This window comes from Cibotium barometz, chromosome 8 (genome assembly GCF_041138505.1).
Source record: "Cibotium barometz isolate CiBa-2024 chromosome 8, ASM4113850v1, whole genome shotgun sequence".
NCBI lineage: Eukaryota > Viridiplantae > Streptophyta > Polypodiopsida > Cyatheales > Cibotiaceae > Cibotium > Cibotium barometz.
The window spans coordinates 46,650,628-46,673,899 of record NC_141053.1 but is presented as its reverse complement, the minus strand read 5'-3'; the positions used below and the strand labels follow the sequence as shown (position 1 = coordinate 46,673,899).

At 49.2% G+C, this 23,272-nt stretch overlaps 1 protein-coding gene across 1 annotated transcript in view; it reads left to right on the top strand.

Moving 5' to 3' along the window:
• LOC147636341 (cysteine proteinase inhibitor A-like) overlaps window positions 1-19,853 on the top strand; it is a 30,794-nt gene extending 10,941 nt beyond the window's left edge. Inside the window, exons 2-3 of the mRNA XM_086801140.1 lie at window positions 19,235-19,415; window positions 19,566-19,853. Of these exons, the coding sequence (XP_086657266.1) occupies window positions 19,235-19,415; window positions 19,566-19,573 (189 nt within the window). The 3' untranslated portion in view covers window positions 19,574-19,853. The remainder of the gene's footprint in view (window positions 1-19,234; window positions 19,416-19,565) is intronic.
• Window positions 19,854-23,272: the final 3,419 nt, after the last annotated feature.

Genomic DNA, 23,272 nt, shown 5'->3' with positions numbered 1-23,272 from the left:
ACTGGATGGCACTCTGACTGTCACAATGCAACAATGGAATATCCCCTGTATAACCCAAATCAACCACTAACCGAGATAGCCATAATGCCTCCTTGCAAGCCTCTGTGGCTGCAATATACTCGGCCTCTGTAGTAGATAAGGCTGTGCACTTCTGCATCCTGGATATCCATGACACAGCACCTCCTGTGAATGTAAATACATAACCGGTAGTAGACTTCCGGTTATCTGGATGACCGGCATAATCCGAATCCGTGTAACCATGCACTAATGCATCCTGTTTGCCAAAGCAAATGCACAAATCCTGTGTGCCCTTCAGGTATCTCATGACACCTTTCACTGCTTCCCAATGCTTCTTGCCAGGGTTGGCCATGTATCTAGAAACCACTCCCACTGCAAATGCAATGTCCGGCCTAGTAGCGACCATGGCATACATGAGACTGCCACAAGCTGAAGCATACGGAATCTTGGCCATATCAGCCCTGTCTCTATCTGACTGTGGGCTGTCCATAGCACTGAGTTTCACATATGGAGGCAAAGGAGTACTAGCTTTCTTCCCCCCGTCCATATTGAACCTCTGCAAGACTTTGCCAATGTATTCCTTCTGAGACAAATACAACACATACTGATTTCTGTCCCGAAGTATCCGCATACCCAAGATGTGATTTGCATCACCCAGATCCTTCATATCAAAGGTCTCATGCAGCCTCTGCTTCAAAGCATCCATCTCTTTACGAGATTTCCCGGCAATCAACATATCATCAACATACAAAATGAGAATCAATAGACTGCCATCCAAAGCTTTCTTGGTGTACAAGCAGTGATCTATGTCACTTCTCCTGAATTTCTGAGATTTCATGAATGTATCAAATTTATGATACCATTCTCTTGGTGCCTGTTTGAGCCCATAAAGACTCTTTTTCAGCTTGCATACAAGCTTCTCCTTTCCACTCACTGCATAACCCTCTGGCTGCTGCATATATATCTCCTCATGGAGATCACCGTGAAGAAAAGCAGTCTTCACATCCATCTGAATCAAGTCCAGATCATCATGCGCAACCAAAGCCAACACAGCTCTAAGTGTGGTCATTTTGACCACTGGAGAGAAGATCTCATCAAAGTCCACACCATATTCCTGCTTGAAGCCCTTAGCCACTAACCTGGCTTTGTATCTTGGCTTTGCATCTGGTGCAACTTTGAGCCTGTATACCCACTTGCATGGCAAAACCTTCTTGCCTGCAGGCAAAGGCACCAACTTCCAAGTTCCATTTTTATGCAGAGAATCCATCTCTGACTTCATGGCACGCTCCCATAGAGCTTTGTCTGCCCTCTGTAAAGCCTCTTTGTAACATGAGGGCTCTCCACAGTCAGTAAGCATCAAATAGTCAACCCCTGGAACAAACCTGTCAGGGACTCTGGAGGGTCTAGTGGACCTCCGTACCCAATGACCATCATTTGCAGGTTGCTGTCCAGCCTGCATATCACCCATTGGTGGCTCCTGTTCCATGCCATAAGGCTGAAAAATCATGCCCGGTATATCCTCCAACTGTGGTATATCCATAGGGATATTTTCTGCCAACTCTGGCTGTCCATTTGGACCATTTTCAGCACCATTTAAGGGCTGGTTTTCCTGCTGTAATGGCTGATTTACAGCCCTTTGATGTTGTCCATGATGTCCATCATCATCAAAGATGACTCTGCCAGGCTCCTGTTGCCTTGCAGGCTCCTTATACATGCATGTTTCATCAAAAATGACATCATTGCTGCGTATGATCTTTCTATTTATGGGATCCCAAAGTCTATACCCCATTTCACCTTTGTCACCATATCCTAGGAATATGCATTTATGAGACTTAGGATCAAGTTTGGTGCGCATTTCCCTGCGTATGTGCACGTACGCAACGCAACCAAACACTCTCAAGTGCTTGTATGACGGAGGCTTCCCTGTCCATACTTCTTCTGGCACTTTCCCACCAAGCCTCGTGTTAGGTGACCTATTTATAAGGTGAACGGCTGTCATAACAGCTTCAGCCCAAAAACCATGAGGTAATGCAGCATGTGACAACATAGAACGGACCTTCTCCTGTATGGTCCTGTTCATCCTCTCTGCTGTCCCGTTTTGTGGAGGATCATAAGGAGTAGAGAGCTCCCTCTTGATGCCTTTAGCATCACAAAAGTCCTGAAACTGTTTGGACGTATACTCTCCACCATTGTCGGAACGCAAAGCCTTCAGTGTTTTGCCAGTTTGATTCTCCACATGAGCAACAAACTTCTCAAACACTGAGAATGTATCACTCTTCAAACGAAGAGGATAAACCCACACCTTGCGTGTGGCATCATCAATGAAAGACACAAAGTATTTTGCCCCTCCCAAAGAAAGCTGAGGCATCTCACATACATCTGTATGCACAAGCTCTAACTGAGCATCTTTTTGTCCAAGAGCTTTCTTGTGGGGGCACTGTAGTTGCCTACCATATATACAATGCTCACAAAATTGAAAACTTGAAAACTTTAGAGAAGGCAAGTAACCCAAACGAGACAATTGCTCCATTCCCTTGACACTCATGTGTCCCAACCGGCTATGCCACATAGAGATTTCCGGCAGCTCGGTTGCATTTACATTAGCATGGTGACAAACACCTGCATGCATGAAATAAAGAGTGTCCACCTTAGAGCCTCTGGCAACAACCAGTGAGCCCTTACTAATCTTCCACTTTCCACTACCAAATGTGGTAACATAATCAGCATCATCAAGCTGTCCAGTAGAAAGCAGATTCTTCTTGATCTCAGGCACATGCCTGACATCATGGAGCATAAGCTGTGAGCCATCTGAAAATACAAGCCTCACATCACCTCTGCCAAGAATTTTGCATGCATGGTTATCACCCAAATAAACAACTCCTTCATTGCCAGCAGTGTACCTGACAAACAAGTCTCTGCAACCTGTGACATGAAAGGAGGCACCTGAATCAATGATCCATGAGTGCATACCATGACCACCTGTAAGAAGTGAATGGGCATCAAGTGAAGACGTAAAGAGGACCTCATCCTCACTGCCACCTGCATGTGACACATTGATTTCTTCGATCTTGACTCCACTTTTGCCCTTTGGCTTTACATCTTTGGCTTCATCCTTCTCTTTGTCTTTGCCTTTTCCCTTTTCTTTCTGATCATTTTTCCATTTGTAGCATTGCTTTTTAATGTGTCCCTTCTTGCCACAATAATGGCATTCCAAATCCTTTTTGGAGCGAGACTTGCTCCTTCCCCTTTCTTGGCTTTTCCCCCTTTGCTGGGATCTCCCACGTGCATTCATTGCATTGGACTTTCCCACAGAGTTGTTTTTCCTGTTCATCTCTTCTTGAAGAAGAGCACCCTCAACATCTGCATATGACAGCATAGCATGCGAATTGCTAGTGGCTGTCCTGAATGTGTCCCAACTCTCTGGCAAAGTGCATAACAAAAAAGTGGCTTTGAACTCATCGTCCATTGCCAACTTTTGATTTATAACCTGGCTGACAATACCATTAAACTCATTGAGATGGGCTGTCATAGAAGCCCCTTCCTTCATCTGAAGGCCTATGAGTTTCTTCAACCAATACACTTTGCTTGAGGCACTTTGTTGGGCATACAAGTCCTGCAATCTCTGCCACATTCCCCAAGCTGTCTTCTCTTCACGAATGCTGAAAAGTAATGAGTCTGACACAGACAACATGATAGTAGATCTTGCCAGCTCATCCATATCTTCCCACTCTTCAGCTGTAAGAGAAGCGGGCATCACACCCCTTTCTTTGATAGGCTTGTGCTGCTTTTTCTGGAGCAACACATTGTAGCACTGGGTTTGCCAAATATCATAGTTATGCGAGCCTTCAAGCTTCTTGATGTGAAGCAATGAAGAGCTCTCACCTGTGGTTGCCATAGCAATATGCAACCTTTAATGCCTGACTCCCTGCAAATGTGCAAACACTGCACCCAAGATGTGCAAACACTGCACCCAAAGCACACAAAGTGCTCACAAATGTTCTCCCAAGCTTTATCTCCCACTGCGGAAGCAAGAATGCAACTTTTCTCCCACTTTATGTGATGAAAACACCAAAATCTGGTTGCTGCAGATTTTGGACAGCACCTTAAATGTGCTCTTTTGCCCTTCCAAAGTACTGTACAGCAGTACCAAGTGCTCACCAATGATGTACCAAACCTGTATCGGCAATTTCAGCAGCTGAATTTGAACCTTTTGATCACTCAAAACAATGTACAGCCATGCCAAACCATGCACAAAGCTGTGCCAAATCTGTACCAGCAGGTACAGTAGCAATAAATGCTCTCCTGGCTGTCCAAATGAGTGAAAATCAGATTTTTACAGTCTCGAACACTGCATAAAACAGTTCCGAACAGAAATTGGGCAAAAGCCCCTTGACTGCAAGCTGATTTCTGAGGATTCAAGGCATAAATGTCTTGCCTGCTGCTTTGCCAAGCTCAACAAGCATACAAACTTGAAAAGCCCCTTGATTTGAGATCAATTTCTGATCATACATGGTACATTGACGCACGTAAAGGCATCCAGAGTGTTCACGATGCTTCCCCCTGGCCACATATACATCAAATACATGAAAGCCCCTTGATTTACAGGCACATTGAGTGCTTGTAAGGCATCAGCACATTAACCACAGCATCAAATGCGATTGCCTGCATGCAAATCAACTCAATCGGCACAAAAGCCCCTTGATTTGCACTGCAATTTGCTGCGATTTTGCCCAAATGTGCGATTTTTCACGTCATACAGCATGTATGAGTGCTTAATTGCACAATTACATCAAAAGCCCCAAATTTCGACATCCAATTTCCTGCAAATTGATCCTGATTGTGACCAATGTCACCCAATTTTGCCAATTTTGCTCAAAAAATTGAGCAATTGGGCACCTGTATCTGCTCAATTGATTACTGTACTTGCTCAATTGCAAATCCCAAAAAAAAATTGAAGCAGAATACCTTGTATTTTTTTGATTTACTCTGATTTGCAGGCGGGTTGTTGAATTTGGTGCTGCTGCAGAAAGATATTGATGCTGCTTCACTGCCTGCCAAGACAGTGCTCACAAATGGCCACCAACATTGGATTGAAAGTGAGCTCCTCTGCGAGAGCTTGCAATTCTGCCAGCAAATGAGCTACCTTTTCTTCTTCCAAGCCTTTTGTGTCCTTAAGCTCCAACACAGGTGGCTCACGTGGATGGGGAAGAACGTTGAATCACGGTGCAGTCACCTCCAAGAGCACGTTGTTGTTTCGTAGGAGTCGCAGCCTTCTCTTGTTTCGCCTAGCGCCTGCTGCCTACCGTGTAGCGCTATAGTAGCCAACGCCGCCTTCGCTTAGTGCTCGCTGACGTATTCGCTGTCTCCGCCTACTGCTGACGCCCGCCTGTGGTGCTGCCTTCGCTACACTCGCCTAGCGCCTATACGCCCAGCGCTAATGCGCTTTGCTCACACGCTTCCGCTGCTGGGCAGTCTATCCTCTTCGTCAGTCTTCGCTTGGCTGCTGGGCAGCTGGGGCAGCCCACGCTGATAGCTGGGCAGCAGTGGAGCCAGCCCACGCCTACTGGCTGGGCAGAGACCAGAAAAGATACAGCAGGCGAACTAGCATAAATTCAGCAGGCGACCAGCATCAATACGACCAGAACAGAATGAGAACCAGCAAAAGGGCAAACAATTCTTGATGAGAGGGAGGGGAATCGGTGACCAAGGCTCTGATACCAGTTGACGGGGAGAAAACAGCAATTAGGGTTTAGAGATCATTTTTGGGAGACATACACAGAGAAGCAAGGGAGAGAGAGAGAGAGAGAGTTGTGGGGATAAGTCAACTCATGAAAAGCATGAGTGTGTGACTCCCCTATCACACATGTATATTGCACTAGTACACATAGTGCACTTAGTACATTAAAAGTACTAAGTGTACTATGTACTATAACTTATGGGCTTGTACACACTATAAGGGTGGGCATAACGCCTTTACCCCAACACATGGCTGCTAAGCAACGGGTTGTGCATATTCAGCAATGGGGGGTGCACATGTATGATGGCGGGCTGGACAGGTGAAGAGGTGGTGCTGTGGAAGCACCAGGGGAGCTATGCAAGAACCTGGCTTTGATACCATCTTGGTGTTTTATGGTTAGGGTTCAGCGATGGTGGCTTTGATACCATGTTGGTATTTTAGGGTTAGGGTTCAGCTATGGTGGCTAAAACAGTGAAGCAACCATGGTTGAGTGAAAGAGAGAGTACAAGACAATGATTGCACAAAACTCGAGTACTATATTGATGTGATTGTTACGATATGCAAGTACAATGAGTACATTTTATAGCCCATGGGGCTTATCTTTTGAAAGTACAAGGAGTGAGTACATTTTATAGCCTAGGGAGCTTATCTTTTGAAAGTACAAGGAGTGAGTACATTTTATAGCCCATGGGGCTTATCTTTCGACTAAGTCACACTCACATGGAGTTGACACATGGCACTATTGTTGACATCATTGCTTAGGTCAAACCACATAAAATATCTAGATATTATGTGTCCCTCTTAAGAGGTGGTTCACACACAAACACGCAAACACTTACTAAGAGTGTAGTTTACATGCCAACAATATTTGTATTGGGATTTAAGGCTTGCTTTCAACACCCTCCTCAAGCGTTATCCTAGTACATACTTCCTTGGATTAATCTAAGCCTATGACTTAGTTTCATTGGAATGAGACGACTGGTGTAGTCCTTGATGAAGAGGTGCTTTGTTTCATTGAAATGTTATGACTGGTGCAGTCCTTGATGAAGAGGTGCTTTGTCAAGCAGACTTCTTCTTTGTTGTTGAGGGTTTTTAGAAACCCCACTCTGCTTCCAACTTTGCAAAGTTTGCTTCTTCTTTGCAGTCTTCTTCCTCTTGGGTGACATTTGCTTGTGCTTTGTGATAACAATAATTTTCATGGTGATTTGTCTTACCACAATTCTTGTAGGGCTTTTTTGAAAAGCAGTCTTTGTCGGTGTCGTTGGTCTTGCCACAGATTGTGCACTTTTTACCTATGAAGTTTTGCTTCTTTGTGTATCTCCTCCTGTTGCTTTGGTTTTGAACGTCTCCCTCTAGGGATTCTTCTGGCATGGACTTGATAAGCAAAACTATACGGCCACATCTTGCTCCACTTTTAGCTTTGAGTGGTGCACGTTGGTTCATGAGGGACTTCATCTTATTCACATGAGCGTTGAAACTCTCATGTGATTGTATCATGAGACCATAGAACTCAATTTGCACAGAAGAGTTCCCCTAAGCTCCAAAGAGCTTGCCCAACATCTCATAAGCTTCCTTAGAAGTCGGGAGATTTGCTACATGATGTACGAAGATGTGGATAAACCTAGGGCTATTGATCTTTGACCTTCTAGGTTTTTAGTGTTGCATCTTCCCCTTCTTTGAGCATCTTTTGTTGGAATACGCAATGGATATGAGACAGAAATATGAGAGCACACGCAGCAGGGCTCCACGTTGAAGAAGAGCACACGTAGGAGAGAGACACCAGCTTGAATTTGAATGCAGAAGAGAAAACGCAGATGCATAGGAGAGATGTGTGAGAACTCTGCTATATACACATGAAACCGATACAACCTGGAGTGGGGGACCAAGACAAAAACAACCGATAGCCAACAAATGACTCTAGAAACCCGGTCGGCTAGTAAAAAAACATGGAGTTGGCCAACGCAGGATCGCCCCATGACCGGGAAAAAATGAGAAAAGGCTCTGGGTGGGCACACCCACAACAAAGGTCCTCATTGTACAGATAGGAGATGATTGCTAGCACTCCCTCTCAGCTCTTGGATGTGAAACCAACCCCAGTGAGTTGGGAGTGTTGCCGGAGCATAGCTTGAGGTAGAGACTTCGTGAAGAGGTCCGTTGCATTGTCCTCTGTCGAACAAAACTCTAGCAAGATGTCATTAGCAAAAAACTTCTCACCAACAAAGTGACTCCGGATGACCGTGGGACGCTAGTGGAAACCCAATCTTGCCAAGTAACCTTTGTAACCTCACCACCTCGCAACAAGCAGCATCACAAGTAGCCTCGTACTCTGCCTCTGTAGAGACAAGGTTAAAGTTGGCTGCCTCTTGTTGCTCCATGAAATAGCTCCTGAGCCAAGGGTAATCCGTAGCCTGATGTAGATCTCCTCGTGTCTGGATCTCTACCCTCCCAATGTGAGTCGCTCCAACCTTGGAGTTTGACTCCATCCGTCGTTCCCCCTCTAGTGGCACAGAAGAGTCCAAGATCCTTCGTACCTTGTAGATAATGCAAGATCTACAATCTTGCATCCCAATGAGTCTTCAAAGGTGTCTGCATGAATGAGCTCAACAGCCCCACGGGAAAGCTCAAGTCCAATCTGGTGTTTAGCAGTGAAATCAATGAACCCACAAGCTTTCGATACAAGGAGGCATCAACCTGCTCACAAGGATCATCAAACTGTAACTTTTGTATGCCAAGTCCCGGGAATTTGCTGAAGACCATACTAGGCCTTCTGAAACTTGTAAACCATCCCCTTTGAACCCGGAACCTCAAAGCCTCGAGGTTGCTCAACAGACACCTCCTCTTGCAAGTCACTATCTGCCACTTGTATGGCTTTCCTACAAGTTCCCTGGGAAGAGCTTCCTCAATTGCAGCAGGCCCTTTGTCCTGAATGATACGAGACATCAAAGCATAGTTCACCTGTAAAGGTTCCTTTGATTGACGGATGCAAGAATTGGAATGCTCCTACCTATTGCTGCCAACATCTGGCAAGCCATCCACCGTCCCGCAAACCTGTATCCTGTGCCGTCAAAAAAGTGCTCATGGCCTCCGCCACAAAAAGAAAAAGAAAGGGCGCCAAGGGGCACCCCTGCCGCACCGAGCGCGAGAGCTGGAACCTCTCTCCGTGCACGCCCTGTATCAGCACCTGGCTATGAGCCGATGTGTAGAGTGCAGAGACCCCACGGATCCACTGAGGGGGGAAGCCCATCCTCTCCATAGTGCCTTCCAAGAAGGCCCAGTCCACCCGATCATACGCCTTCTCGAAGTCGAGAAGGAGCACTGCCAGATCCTCCTGTCGAAATCTAGCCAGAGCCGTAGCCTCCCAGAAAGAGAAGATGTTATCTAGGATGCTCCTATCTTGGATGAAGCCTGTCTGCGTGAAGTGGATGATGTCCGGAAGGTGAGGCTGAAGCCGCCTGCTGATCGCCTTAGCTAGGACCTTGTAGGCCGTGCCTAGCAAGGTGATCGGTCTCCACTGTCTAATCTCCAGTCTGTCTCCTCCCTCTTTGGGGATCAAGTGAATCAACCCCTCTGCCATGCTGTCCGGCATGTCTCCCGACTCCATAATCTCCTGGAATGCCAATCTGAAACCCCTATGCAAGAGACCCCAGTACCTCTGGAAGAAAGCCACTGAGAGACCGTCCTCTCCTGGGCATTTTCCCCGAGGAAGTGCCTGAAGAGCCTCCTCCAGTTCCGTGTCCGAGAAGGGGGAGAGAAGGGAGTGCTGCAAATGGGCCGGCACAACCGGTCTCGTGAAGCTCTAGACTGCCTCCTGAGCCTCTCTCACCCTGTCATCTGCTGGCTCAGCAGAGAGCAGATCCCTGTAAAAATCTGTGGCTATCGCCCGAACCCTGGGGGGATCCACCACTACCTGGCCATCAGCCTGCCGAAGACGCCTGAGACCCTCTCGTCTGAAGCGAGGTCCTGTCGCCTCAAAGAAATCTCGAGTCACTCTGTCTCCAGCCTGTGTCCAAAAAGAAGCCCGAGCATGGAATCGGAACTCCACCCTCCTCTCCTCGATGGATCTGATCTCTGTGTGAGCTGACTCCATCTGCTCTGAAATCCAAGGGCTCGTAAGATCCCTCTCCTGGAGTCTCTGAAGGAAGCTAGACTCCTCCGCAGGCTCCTCTCTTGCTCTCTGAAGGCCTCCAGACGGTCCAGGGCAGCCTGTCTGAGCATCCTACTGATCTCCTGCAAACCCCTGGCAAGATCGCTGGCTGCCGATCCTCTCCTGAACTGCAGCTCCTGCCAGACCTGCTCAACTCTGGTCGCAATCTCGGGCTCCTCTATGAGACAATCTGGAATCCGAACGCTCTGGCCTCGCTCTCCTCTCGTAGGGTCCTCGATCTGGAGAAGCACTGGAAAGTGGTCTGAAAACGAGGAGCCTGCAAGTATGCCCATAGTGCCACCTCTATAACAAGCCCACTCATCAATGTAAAACCTGTCGATGCGGGAAAGGTTAACTCCTGTGGCCCGTCTATCCGAGCGCGAGAAAGATAAACTCCCCTGCAACCTGCCAAACTCCGAGAGAGTCCACGGATCCTGGCCTCTCACCTACAGCACTAGTTCCTCCCAGGCAGCGAGCTCCGGCCCATGAATGGTCTCCTGGCTGCCCCCCATCCTGTCCTCTGCATCCTCTAGCATGTTGCAATCCCCCCCTAGGCACCAATGGTCTGCCATGGGGAGGGACTGCCTAATGGTGCTCCAGAACCCGGCTCTCCCGGTCGCCCCATTAGGGGCGTAGAAGTTGAGGAAGCCAATGCGGTCTTCCCCAACCCGAAGGATGATCCACTGCGCTCGACCCTGGACCAGAGTGCTAGAATCCACAACCTCGGATAGAAGCTGCTCGCTGACTGAGATGCATACTCCACCCTGGTTCCCCTGGGAGCCATATGCCGGTGACCAAAAAGTGTGACTCCTGCCTGGCAAGATCTTCCCGCAGGTGCGGGTACGCCCGGCAGAAAGGTGGTGTTCCTGGATGAAAAGGATATCTATGGGTCCTCCAACGAGAGCCCTCTGGATCTCCTGGCGAAGTCTGCCCCGACCAATGTAGCAGCGATGTCCACCGAGACCCTGGATGTTCCATGAGAGGATCCTCATGGATGAGCTATGGCAAGTGAAGCAGCCGCCACTGGCTCAATCCTCTTCAGCCGGCCCGGATGATCTGCCCTCCACTCTGTGAGTCTTGGGCGCCGGCTTGGAGGGAGAATAGTCACTGTCTGTTCGGGTGCGGAGTCTCTCCAAAAAGAGGGTGACCTGTCTCTGTGTCCAGCCCCACTCCGCCTTCGCCCTGTCCAGGGCATAGGCGTGAGACCAATCCTCTGCATATATGTATCTAAAGGTAGACTGCACCCTCGGGGCGGCATGGAGGAGAATCAGTAGCACCGCCTCAACTGAGGTATGGACCGGATCCGCCCGCCAATCTCCTATACCAAACAAGCTCATGCGGGCTGAGTGTAGTCGGGTCTGCAATAGGTCCGTGAGCCCCAAGTCACTGAAGTGGTGAGAAAACTCCAGTATCTGATCACGCAAAACTTCCTCTACAGAGTTGCAATCCCATGCTGTGTCTGGGGCAACACTGAGAGGAAAGGAGAAGGCCACCATGCTGCTCACCACTGAAGGAGAACGAGAGGGATGGCACACCACGCAAACTCGCAAGGGCGCGACCAGTGTCTCGAACGGGCCAGCATCCAGCTTGAGCTTGAGGCACCTGAAAAAACCGTAATCCACTGGGAGCCCCATCACTCGCGGGGGCCCCCCAGGGGAGGCTGGAGAGAACTTTGTGGCGGGCGAAGCTAGGATCGCCATCTCCACCGGCCCGGAGTGGCGGTGGAACAGCCGCTGGACTGAACTCTGGCCTACCCAGCTGCGTTGCCCCGAGGTAGTGGGTGGTCTGGCGGAGTATCCTGGAGAGGCCGAGGGAGGGATGGTGGCTCGCGGAGAGGAGGGGGGAGAGCGAGGAGAGGATGGAGAGGCATCTGCCAGAGGATAGGTGTCAGGGGGGGCCGCCGGAGGAGGCGGGAGGGGGGGGGCTAGGGGGGGAGAGGGGGGTGTGGAAGGAGTGCTCTCCGAGTGAAAAGAAAGGGAAGCCGGGGGTCGCAGAGTGCGGCCCGGGATCCTCAGGAATCTGCTCCATGGAGGGGGCGGGGCCCCCCGCGGGGGGAGGCGGGAGCGGGGTCTCAACGGGCACTGAGTCTGAATCCTCGTCCATCGGGGTGGGACCTGCTGGCCGCCTATCCCTGACTAGAGCATAAGTGCGGGTAGGTGCCTGGACGCCAGCCGGAGTCGCCTGTCCGCCAGCTTGTGCTGCCTGCTGGCGTCTGCGACGGTCCCTGCGGGCCGGGTGTTTCCACCGGCGAATCTCCTGCCATCCGCCAGCCTCTTGGGTCTGCGCGGCATCCTCTGCCGGGGCTTGCTCGTCAGATGATGGCGCCTGCTGGGACGAGCCAGGGATGTCCGGTCTCTGAGGTGGATGGCCACCCCTCGGGTCTCCTGCAGGGGGTCCAGAGGCGGCAGAGCGTGAAGGATGAACCCCCTTGCGGGGACAGGTGCGTGCGAGATGGCCCATCTCCCGACAGGTGTAGCACTGGCCGGGGAGGCCCGAATACTCCACGCGCTGTATCAGATGTCCTCCAGAAAGACAAGGGAGGAGGATCGTCTTCGGGGGGGACTCCGATGACGAAACCACAACACGAATGGCCGGGAGTCCTGCTGCTCGAGCTATCACTGAAGTCGCTGTTTGAGGCGTCTCCACCACCTGCCCGAATGCCTTGCCAATGGATGACAAGAGGGGCAAGTACTCCCTACGGAGTCCAGGAAAGCAGATAGTGATGGGAAAACCTGTCGCGCCTGCTAGCGGGTCAGAAGCGGGGTCGAAACCGTGAGTCCATCGCGCCAGGAACGCCCGGGATGAGCGGAGGGCAATGGGGCCTCGAGCCAGCACCATCTAAGCTGCCTGGGGAGACTCTAAATCCACCTGGTAGTAGCCACGTCCCAAAAAATCGACGCTAACGATCTTGGCAGGCACGCCAACGAGGCAGCCTTGCAGAAGGTCGCGAAGCTCTCTCCGCATCGGACGGCTACCCACTATCTTGCAGACCAAGGAGGAGGCCTCAAGAGCGGATACTGTGGAAACAAACAACTGATGATCTGCAGCTGTGAACTCCAGACGGAGACCGGAATCGGCAGGGGTAGTCGGAGCGGCTTCCATGGAGTCCTCGAGAGGGAAAAGGCCAGAAACCGGGGTCACCAACGGGAGGGACACAGCCCTACGAGGAAACGGAGAGGCGGAGGGTTAGAGGATAGCGGGGGGGGGGAGCGGGGAGCTGAGGCGGGGGAGCTAGCGGTGGGGGGAGGGGCGAGACGGAAGGGGAGGAGAGGGAGAAGGCGGGGGGGGGAGATCCGCGCAGCGGAGGAGAAGGCGGGGGGGGGGGGGGGGGGTAGAGACGGCGGGGGAGAGAAGCGAGGTGGAGGAGAAGGCGGGGGAAGAGATGGCGGGGGAAGGAAGCGAGGAAGGAGGCGGGGGGGGGGGGGGGGGGGGGGGGGGGGGGATGGCGGGGGAGGAAACGAGGAAGGAGGCGGAGGAGGAGAAGGCGGGGGGGGGGAGAGATGGCGGGGGAGGATGCGAGGAAGGAGGCGGGGGAGAGATGGCGGGGGAGGATGCGAGGAAGAAGGCGGGGGAGAGATGGTGAGGAAGGAGGTGGGGGAGAGGACAGAGGAGAAGGTGGGGGATAGGCGGGGGGGAGAGGGGGGGGCGCGACGGCGAGAAGCAGCGGGAGGGGGAGGAGGCGGAGCTCGCAGGAGCAGATCCAGGCGATGTGCAACACCGTGGTTAGCTGACTGGCCTACTGTTCTACCAAGGACAATGTGGCTAATCTCTTCACCAAACCACTTTCGAGAGCTACTATGGAGGTGTTACTTAAGCATGCTGGTATTGGAACGCCCCTCTGGCACTGAAGAGGAGGTGTTGGATTATATCATCTCCAGAGGGTCTACATCATCGTTTTCATGCTTGTATTGGCCATTTATGAGACCCTGCATTGGCATATCTTAGCAAAGATTATTTAGCATTTTTTCTGCCATTTTTGGTATTTTTGGAATTTTATGTAGCATTTAATGCTACAGCCATGCTCTCGGCCTGCTACAACTGGCCGACCATCATTCTGAGGTAGTACATAAGGGCTGGCTCCCTTTCCCTCAATCCATCTCATTTTTCAGCATTCAATTGAGGTCATTAGCAGTTGCTATTGCTTCTTACCATTGTTAAGAACCTACGGGCTTTCTTCGTGCTCAGATTTCAGCAATAAACATCAGCTTCTAGCATTTACAGGTCTTGTATCTGGGCCTACATTTGTGTTTTATATTTGCTTCACTTTCTTTCACATAACTGGTCATTGCGCCTGGTTGGCACATGGGACACCTTGCTAGAGCTTATCCTCATCGTTAGTCCAGGAGGGCGCCTCCAGTATATCCCTCTTCCTTTCCTTCTCCCTCCTCACTCTCCACCCCCCCTCCCTCTTCTGTTCCGGCTTTCCCCCCTGCAACTCCCTCTACTCCAATATCATCGGAACCCCATTCCCGCCCCCATCCGCCTTGTTGGTGCACTCTTGCTACTCGCTGCAAGCTGTCCGCGCTTGACCTGAGAGGGGGCAGCAGGCTAGTTCGCCAAGTGTTGGATTGTTCACCCACCAATAGGGAACATGAGCTGGGTTTAGACCATTGTGAGACAGATTAGTTTTACCCTACTGATGAGCGGTGCCGCAGTGGTAATTCAACTTAGTACGAGAGGAACCATTGATTCACATAATTGGTCATTGCGCTTGGTTGAAAAACCAGTGGCGCGAAGCTACCATGTGTAGGATTATGATTGAACGCCTCTAAGTCAAAATCCATGCTAGACGCAGCGCTCTCTATCTCGGTTTGCCGATCATCCATCGTTTCTTGGAGCCACTAGCATTGACCATCATTGCCTCTCCAGTGTGTGCTTTCATGACGTGAGTCACACCTTTTGGTCCCATGCTTTTGGCCCCTCCGGACCTAGGGTTGGAGTATGTATTTCAGTTAGCGAGCAGCTATTACCTATTGTTGTCGACTCAGGCATGATTATCAATAGGAGAGCTCAATGGGTGATCATCAAGATTGGTGATGACAGAGTGGGATTTTTGAACATATATGATATACACGTCAAACGTCGCGGCAGACAGAGCCACTTTCTAGAGTACAGTTCGCCAGTCCCTCCCACAAGTAGATTTATGTTGCATCGGTGGGGATTTCAACATGTTAGAGTCGGCAAAGGATAGACTCGAAGGTGGCATGGCTACAGTTTCAGACATAGAGTACTCGGCCTGGGATGAGTTGATTCTAGCTTTGAGGGGACAGGACCCTTAAAATATATCGGAGTTCAAATGTAGCCTCCGGAGTCTGTCCTTCTCGAGATCTGATGGGGAAGTTCGAAGCGGAGTGGGCTTTCTAAACACCCCTCAACAACAAAGAAGAAGTTGGCTTGAAAAGTATCTCTTCATCAAGGGCAACACCAATCATAACATTCCAGTGAAACTAAATCATAGGCTTAGATTAATCCAAGGAAGTATGTACTAGGATAACGCAGTAAGTGTCTGTGTGTTTGTGTTTGAACCACCTCTTAGAGGGACACATAATATGTAGATATTTCATGTGGTTTGACCTAAGCAATGATGTCAGCATTACTGCCAATGGCCATGTGTCAACTCCATGTGAGCGTGACCAAAAGGTAAGCCCCATGGGCTACAAAATGTACTCTCTCCTTGTACTTTCATATCATAACAATCACATCAATATAGTACTCGAGGTTTGTGCAATCATTGTCTTGTATTCTCTCTTTCACTGTCACGTGCACCCCGCACTTGGATGCCACGTAGACATATCTGTACAGAAGGTGTAGGACCTAGGATGGTAAACTAGTCCCATGTGAGCCCAGTCCGGGACGAGTCAGCCAGGGTTCCATCCTGGTCATCCGAGGTCAGGTGTGCATTGTCCTACACATGAGTCCAAGGTCAGGTGTGCATTGTCTTGCACATGAAACAGTGCCAGTCCGCGCTCTGAGTCTCCCTCTGGAATGATGTTAGTGATTCCGTGTATCTGGTATGGTACTGGATGCCAGGTCATTGTGTAGATAGTTAGGGTTTGCATATAGGAAAGGGGCCAGCCCATAGGGCTATCCCAAGTAATTGTGTGGGCATGGGGACAATGTAAAACCATCCCCATGAGGACCAGGAAGGTCCTGGCTGTACCCACCAGCCATGGGTAGGCCATGGAGGGCTGTAGGACAGCCCTAGGGGCATGCCAGGGGCAGCCGATAGGACATCCAGCATTGTGATGGCTGTAGGGCAAGTATGGGGCAGTCCATACAGGCTACCCAGCCTCCAAATAGCAAGTATTTAGTGCCCAGGCCTCTAGAAGACCATGCACCTAGGGCCCAGCCAGGTAGGAAAAGATGCGCAGCATTTTCTAGCATTTTCTAGCATTTAATGCTGTAATTTCCAGTCGTGGGCTGATTTATGACAGCCGACTGTGCTAGAACTGGCCGACTGCCTACACTGGAGTAGTATAAATACCAAGGTCCAAATCCATTTGTGTTATCTCATAATTCACCGAGAGCTATAGCTAATCAAAGGGCCAGGATAGCCAAGGATAAGCTAACGCAGAAGGGGTGAAGGATTGCAGGTCAAGGGCAGAGTTATCTCAGCCAAGAAAGGTCAAGTTTCTGTATTTTCTTTTCAGATTTGCATCATTCTAATAAAGCAAATACACCATTCGTGATGGGGGCCCTACAGAGGGTATTCGGGACCCAATACTGTGTCCGCTTCTCCCCCCCCCCCTCTCTCTCTCTCTCTCTCTCTCTCTCTCTCTCTCTCTCTCTATTTTCTGCACATCTTCATTCAGTTTTGTGCGTTAATTCCGTCGCGACAAGGGTGCTGATTTCTGAGCATTGAAGTTACCAATCTTCCCCGAAGCTTCCGCATGTTACAGTGGTATCAGAGCCTACTTCAAGTGCAAAGATTCAGTAGAGAAACAAGGATTTTTTCTCGCTCATGTAGTTGGTTTTGAGACGCCGGTGGACTACCCCTTTTGGAGTGACTCTTGTCCCTCGAAGGACGGTTGGTTTTCAGCCTTCGGACGTCTCCCACACACATAGTGGATGGTCAGATTGCGCTCCGGAAAGGAAGTGCATTTTCTTGCTATGGCGAGCTTCGACGACGAGAGAGACCACGAACCTTGGGACCAGAGTGCACCGGGCAGCCCAGCTAGGTCCCAAGGCTACCGCCTCGGGGAAAAAAGGCCAGAACCAAACGGGGTCTTCCCCAGGACAGAGCAGGGGAGCCTGTGGCTCCAAGAACTCGAACAATGCATCTAAGCTTACTCCAGACCAGAAAGCGGAGGCAGGCAAGACAGGTGGCAAGCTAAGTGTTGAGGAGATTTCTCAGTACAAGGAGGGTAGATGTTTCTTTTGTCATACAAAAGGACATACTCCTCGGGAGTGTCCTAAGAAGACTCCAAAGACCGCCGCCACAACCTCCACAGCTTCCGTGGTGAGCCCAGCTCCCACACAGACCCCAGTGGCTGCCCCTAGTTCTTTAAATCCCAATGCTTCAATTGGAGCAATTATTAGCCGGGAACTCGAAGATAAGCAGAAGGATGCCCATGACCAGGAGTATGAGCGCAACGAATTGCTCAAGTCCTTTGGCTACATAGGTGGCCAGAGAGTCGTCTTCTTGTTTGATAGCGGCAGCACGGAGGATGTGGCCACGAAATAGGCCGCTAGGCGTGCCCGTTTCGTCCCGACTTCGGTGGACAAACAAGTTGAGGGTTTTAGTACAGGCATGACAACAAGCGTCAAGTATGAAGCTCTAGGTGCTAAATTAGTTATTCAGGGCGTAGAATTTGTAGAAGCAGACATAATTTTGGGCATTTAGTGGTTTCACAAGTTTCTTCCTGATGTCAAGTGGGATAAGCACACGTTTCAAATTAATCGGAATGTGTCAAACGCCCCAGTGACCATTAAGTGTGAGCCAGGAATTCTGAACTTTTCGCTCATAAGCCGCGTTTTTTTTAAATGTTGGGCTCTTCCTTTTTTTTTTTTTTTTTCCGTGAAATGGTGTTTTATATTATATGTAAAATGTACATCAGCCACATGGCTCACACAGAACCTATGGCCCCAAACAAAACTCCCACAAAAGATCCTCTAAAGGATCATGACCATGCAAACCTGTACACTAATAAGAAAGCCTCCTAGCCAAATAAGCATCCCAGATAAAAGCATCAAAGATGAGCCAGCCGAGCCGCCGTAGACCATAAGGAAATAACATCTGCATCCAGTAGCTGAGCTGAGAGAAGAGAAGAAAACTGCCAAAGCAGCAAACCGCGGATACGTAGAATGTGCCCATGTATTCCAGACAAGGAATCAAAAATGAACCCATTCCGTGTAGTCCAAATATGCCAAAGTCCTGTCCATCTAAGGAAATGGAATATCACAAGGTGGCTGTCTGAAGTAATGTTGGGCTCTCTCTCTCTCTCTCTCTCTCTCTCTCTCTCTCTCTCTGTGTGCGTGCGACCTGTAGCCCAAACATCCTCTCTCTCTCTCTCTCTCTCTTGCACGCGATCTGCAGTCACCTCTTCTCCTCCTCCTCCTCCTCCTCCTCTCCCCCCCAATTTCTCACAAATTCCCCAATATTCCCAATTCCCTAAATTCTCAATTGCCTAATTTTTGATGAGTCACAATTCCTCAACTCCCCGATTGCTAAGCTTTTACCATATTTTAAGTGCCTAGCTAGCACTACGTAGGCCTACAAATAATTCTACAACTGCAAGTTCTAAACCATTTTATTGTATTTATATAGAAAAACTACGAAATCTTCACGTTTTTTAGCCGAAAGACAAAATGTTTTGTCCTGAAACGTCAAAAACCCCAAAACGTTTCTGGTGACTATGGTTGGCTGCCAGCCGACAGCCCCTTGTGCCTTCCCACTGATGATTATAATGTAGCTGCTGAAGCTATGATGGTGTGCTGCTGATGATGATGATGAGATGATGGTACGGATGCCTGATCTGATGATGATGCTTGGATTTGTGCTTGGGAGTGTCCTCTGGTGGCAGTTTTCCATTTTCAGCAGTCTCCATCGTGAGGCTGCAACCGAGGCGCTAGTACAGGCACACCATTGTTGTGTGTGGACCCTGTACGGACGACGGAACTCTACTTTTTTGTTTGAGAGAGATTGTATATTTAGTTACACCATCCAGTGGGTTTAGGCTGCTGGGATTCGAACACATCTTGTCCTCAAGTTCAATCCCTCTACCATTTAACCTACATGCCCCCTATTGCAGTAGTTAACCTTTGAAAGGCAGACAGGTCTTAGAACTAAGTAACTTATTTTTGCTGTTTTTCTTTCCTGTTTTTTTCCCTTGCAGAATTCACAGCTTTCTTTTGTCCAGTTAGTGTCTGCACATAAGCAAGTAGTGTCTGGGGTGCTGTACCATCTGATTGTGGAGGTGGAATCTGGGGGTCTTAAGAATTTGTACGAGGCCAAGGTCTTGGAGAAGGCATGGCAGAATGTCAAATCTTTGGAAAGTTTTGTACCCCACAATGCAGGTATGGTTTCCATGGCTCCTGATGGTTTCTAAATTCTCATGCTTTGTTTAAGGCATAAATATCAGGTTTGTATGATAGATAGGGTGTTGCACTTGTGTTATGTACTAAGATGGATATGTATTGAGGGTAATCGTTTTCATGGATGTGCAGGAAACTAGATTGGAGATGCTCATAGGCTCAAACAGGCAGGCCTAGGAGCTGAAGCATATGCCAGATAGTGTCGTCAGCCTGAATCGTATTATGATCACATGTATACTACAAACAGAAGGATTCTGAAAACTCACAATTTTCGGTTATGTTTATACATCAAGCGATGTGGAATGATTTCCTATCTTAATTTCATATTTGGCTAACTTACATGCATATGATGATATTTGACATCGTGTACTGTGCCTTCAAGTTCATACATTCCCAACCAAAATTGTTCATTCATACTTTCCTTGTGGAAGTTGAGGCCTTTGTATGAAAACATGATGAGATGCTTATGTCTACTCTGTGTTATAAGCGTGAATGATTGAACTGGGACAAGTGAGTGATAAGGGGCCAGGGCCATTATTGGATTTTCTGTGGGATGATATAATACAGCATGTCTGGCTTGCAGAGAGAAAGAGACATAGGGCTGCCGCTTGTTCTTGGCCATGTTGGCGTGAACGAAGCTCAGAGAGGGTATTGCTCTCAGTCATGGCATCCCTATCGGGAGACTGGACGGTAACAAGGGGTGGGGCCGCCATAGGTACTCGAAGTGAAGACGCTCACAGGGCAAAGGAGAGAGAGGAGCTTAAACCCTAACCTGCAAAACTCCTGCGTCTAAAAATGGGCAGGCACAAAGAAGAGGGAAAGCGGGGCGATGGCGAAGAAGACATGGAGGGCATGAGAGAGACATAGCATCCTCTCTCATTCTGCAAGGCAGTGAAGAGATCGAACAAGAGTAGACCGAAGCAGCCCCAAGCTGGTACCAACGTCGCAAGGTCAAACAGGGTGGTGATGGAGATGGTGCTGACGATGAGGCCGATGGGGGTGGTGATGATTGCTGTGTGTGTGGGAGGAGGGGGGGCAAGGGGTGACGAGGCGGGCTGACCCTGGGCGGCGGACGGCACCAAGGGCAGGGTGGTGGGTTTGGCCTGTGCAACGCTAGGCAAAGAGAGGCGAAGGCGTTGAGGGTGTGGTGGCTAGGGCAGTGGTGGCGACGCTGGGCGGCGAGAGCTGTGGATGGAAGTGAAGTGTGGGTGGACACAACGCTGTGTGCACCAACTGTGGGCCAAGAGGGGAGGGCACTGCGGGCATGCAGGGGTCCTATGAGGGGGGCAAAGGTGGCGGCTGTGCAGGGTGACCAGGGTGGAAGGAGGGGCGCGCCTGCCGGGGGAAAGGGTAACCTAATTTTATTTTTTATTTCTCTCTTCACGTCTTTTAAATTACTGCTTCTCTTCTCGTTCCTCCTGCCCCATAAGTGGCCACGCCGTCTTTCTTGTACTAGGAGAAATTACTAGTGTTGATGTTGGTCTTGAGCTCCGCTACCTTCAGCCTGGGTGAAGAGCGGGTTGTGAAGTGTCTCGCCTCGAGATGCCCTAGTGCAGAGAAGATGTTTGTATGGCTCTTTGCATGGCTGGCGCTTGGGGAGAGGCGGCTAACTACTGGGAATTGGAAATTGGATTGTGCCTCAACCAGGAAGGCCGCCATGTGCTGGAGGCTTGGTTAAGATGCGAAACGTGGGCGCCCGTTGTGAAATGCCATGCTTGGGTCTGCATGCTTGAAGAGACCCCTTGCATGCCTTGGAAATCATGAAAGTTTAAGTGTTGTCATGATGGTGTACTGGCTGCGCTTGGCAGGGTACGCTCCTTTGGGCCAAAGCCTGTTAACGTGCTCAAAAAAGCATGTCCATAGAGAGTTAATTAGCACAATTTTTTGATGTGCTAAACTAGATTCAAATATGACCCATTGCAAAATTTCCTATCATCCTATATATCATTGGAAAGCTATTAAAATAAAGAATCTTGATTTGATTTGTAAAAATTTTACCACATGCCTATTTTTTAAAAACTACTATTGCTAACAATCGCAAAAGGCGTAGCATGTTAACATGCTTCCATCCCTCCATCACATGTGTCGGGAGGCTTTAGCGCCCCCTCTCCCTCGTGCGGCTATATATGTTGATGCAAACGAGCCTTTGCTATGCGGAGGGTACGATGATAGGGACATGCTGAAACCTAGCTATTCGTACCCTACACGAAAATAATAGTTTAAAAAAAGGAAGAGAAAAAAGCAAGAAAAGAGGGTTCTTTTTTTTCTTTATTTATTTATTTTTAATGGTAACAAATAAAAAAGGAAAAAAGAAGAATGCAAGAAAAGAAAAAGAGTTAAATAAAAATAAGAAATCAAAATAATTTAAAATCTAAAAAAGGGGAAATTTTTTTGAATTAACTTGACAAAATAAGGGAGATTTTTTTGAAAAAATAAAACTAAAATTATTTGGGAAAAAAAAGTGTGGAAGAAAGGAAAAAGAAATAGCGCCTTGTTTTTTTAATGAAAAATTATAACAATAGTAATCATTTGTCCATCCATGATGAAAGCTTGGACGCTCATTGCAGCCGTCTTGTTGGCGCACTTGATTGAGCCGTGCCTTTCTAGTTGCAGCTTGTGAGTTGGTGTTATACCGGACGCACATAGGTTATCTTTTTGAGCTCTGGGATTGCTTGACGGTGCCACAAAAGTATGTGGGGCTTGGCACTATGCGTGGCTTTTCTTCGATGGAAACAAGGACGGGTAGGGCCATTGTACATGGTAAGGTATTGACGCTTGTTGCTCGGACTCCATGGGCTCTTTCGACTTTTTTGAAGGTGGTGTCGACACGAGTCAAGGTGGAAGCCACTATTGTGCATTCCTGCTTAAGCTTTAGAGTTGGCATTGGGAGGCATGGCTTTGGGTCTTCACACACTTTCTCAACGGTGCCACAAAAGTGTGTGGGGTTGGGCACCATGGGTGGCTGTTCTTCAATGGGAATAAGGATGGGTAGGGCTATTCCGAATGGGCAAGGTATTGTCTCGCTGCTCAGACTTCATGGTCTCTTTCGACTTTTTCGAAGGTGGCATCCGCACAACAATTAAGGCGGAAGCCATTACTATGCATTCATGCTTAAGCTTTAGAGTTGGCATCGGAGGCATAGCTAAGGGTCTCCACATCCACTTGGATTTGACATTAGAGGGTGCATTTGTGGGGTCCCGGGGCACGGGTTTCTTTGATTTTGGCACTTGATGTTGCGTTCCCTTTATAGAATTGTTGTCCTTTGAGCAGTTTATTGGGACACAACGAAGTGTCGAATTTTGAGGTCGTATTGGTTTGTGATGCCATTGCTTGGATTTTTTTGCCTTTAGGGTTTATGCAGGGAGCAAGCTGGCGATATGAGCCCTAATTCGGTTCTCCTGGGTGGTTGCCTTCATCCAACTCGCCATTCACGTCAAACGGGAAGGGAGTGACATCGTCTGGGAGCCGAGGTGATCCAGCGCCGAAGCTTACATCATCCAAATTCCAGAGTCAAGCAACAAACCCGGTCTGGAAGGTGGCAAGCTTACGACATCCAGCATCTAGCAAATCCGGTCTGGAAGGTGGAGATTGCATACGGCTAGGGTTTGTTGGTTTGATGGCGGACTATCTAGCTAGTGCTGATGTTATCGAATGGCTGATGTGCTCAGGAGGGTAGTGGAAAGTTCGAGTCAAAGCGCACGGTGCTGCAGTGAAGGTAGACAAGGTGGCAGTGCTAATGTGGGCACTATAGAGGTGGCAAGGTGGAGCGGCGGGAACCAACCAGAGTGACGACTGAATCCGATTGGAGCCGAATTGCAAGCAGCGTGTGGTAGCATTCC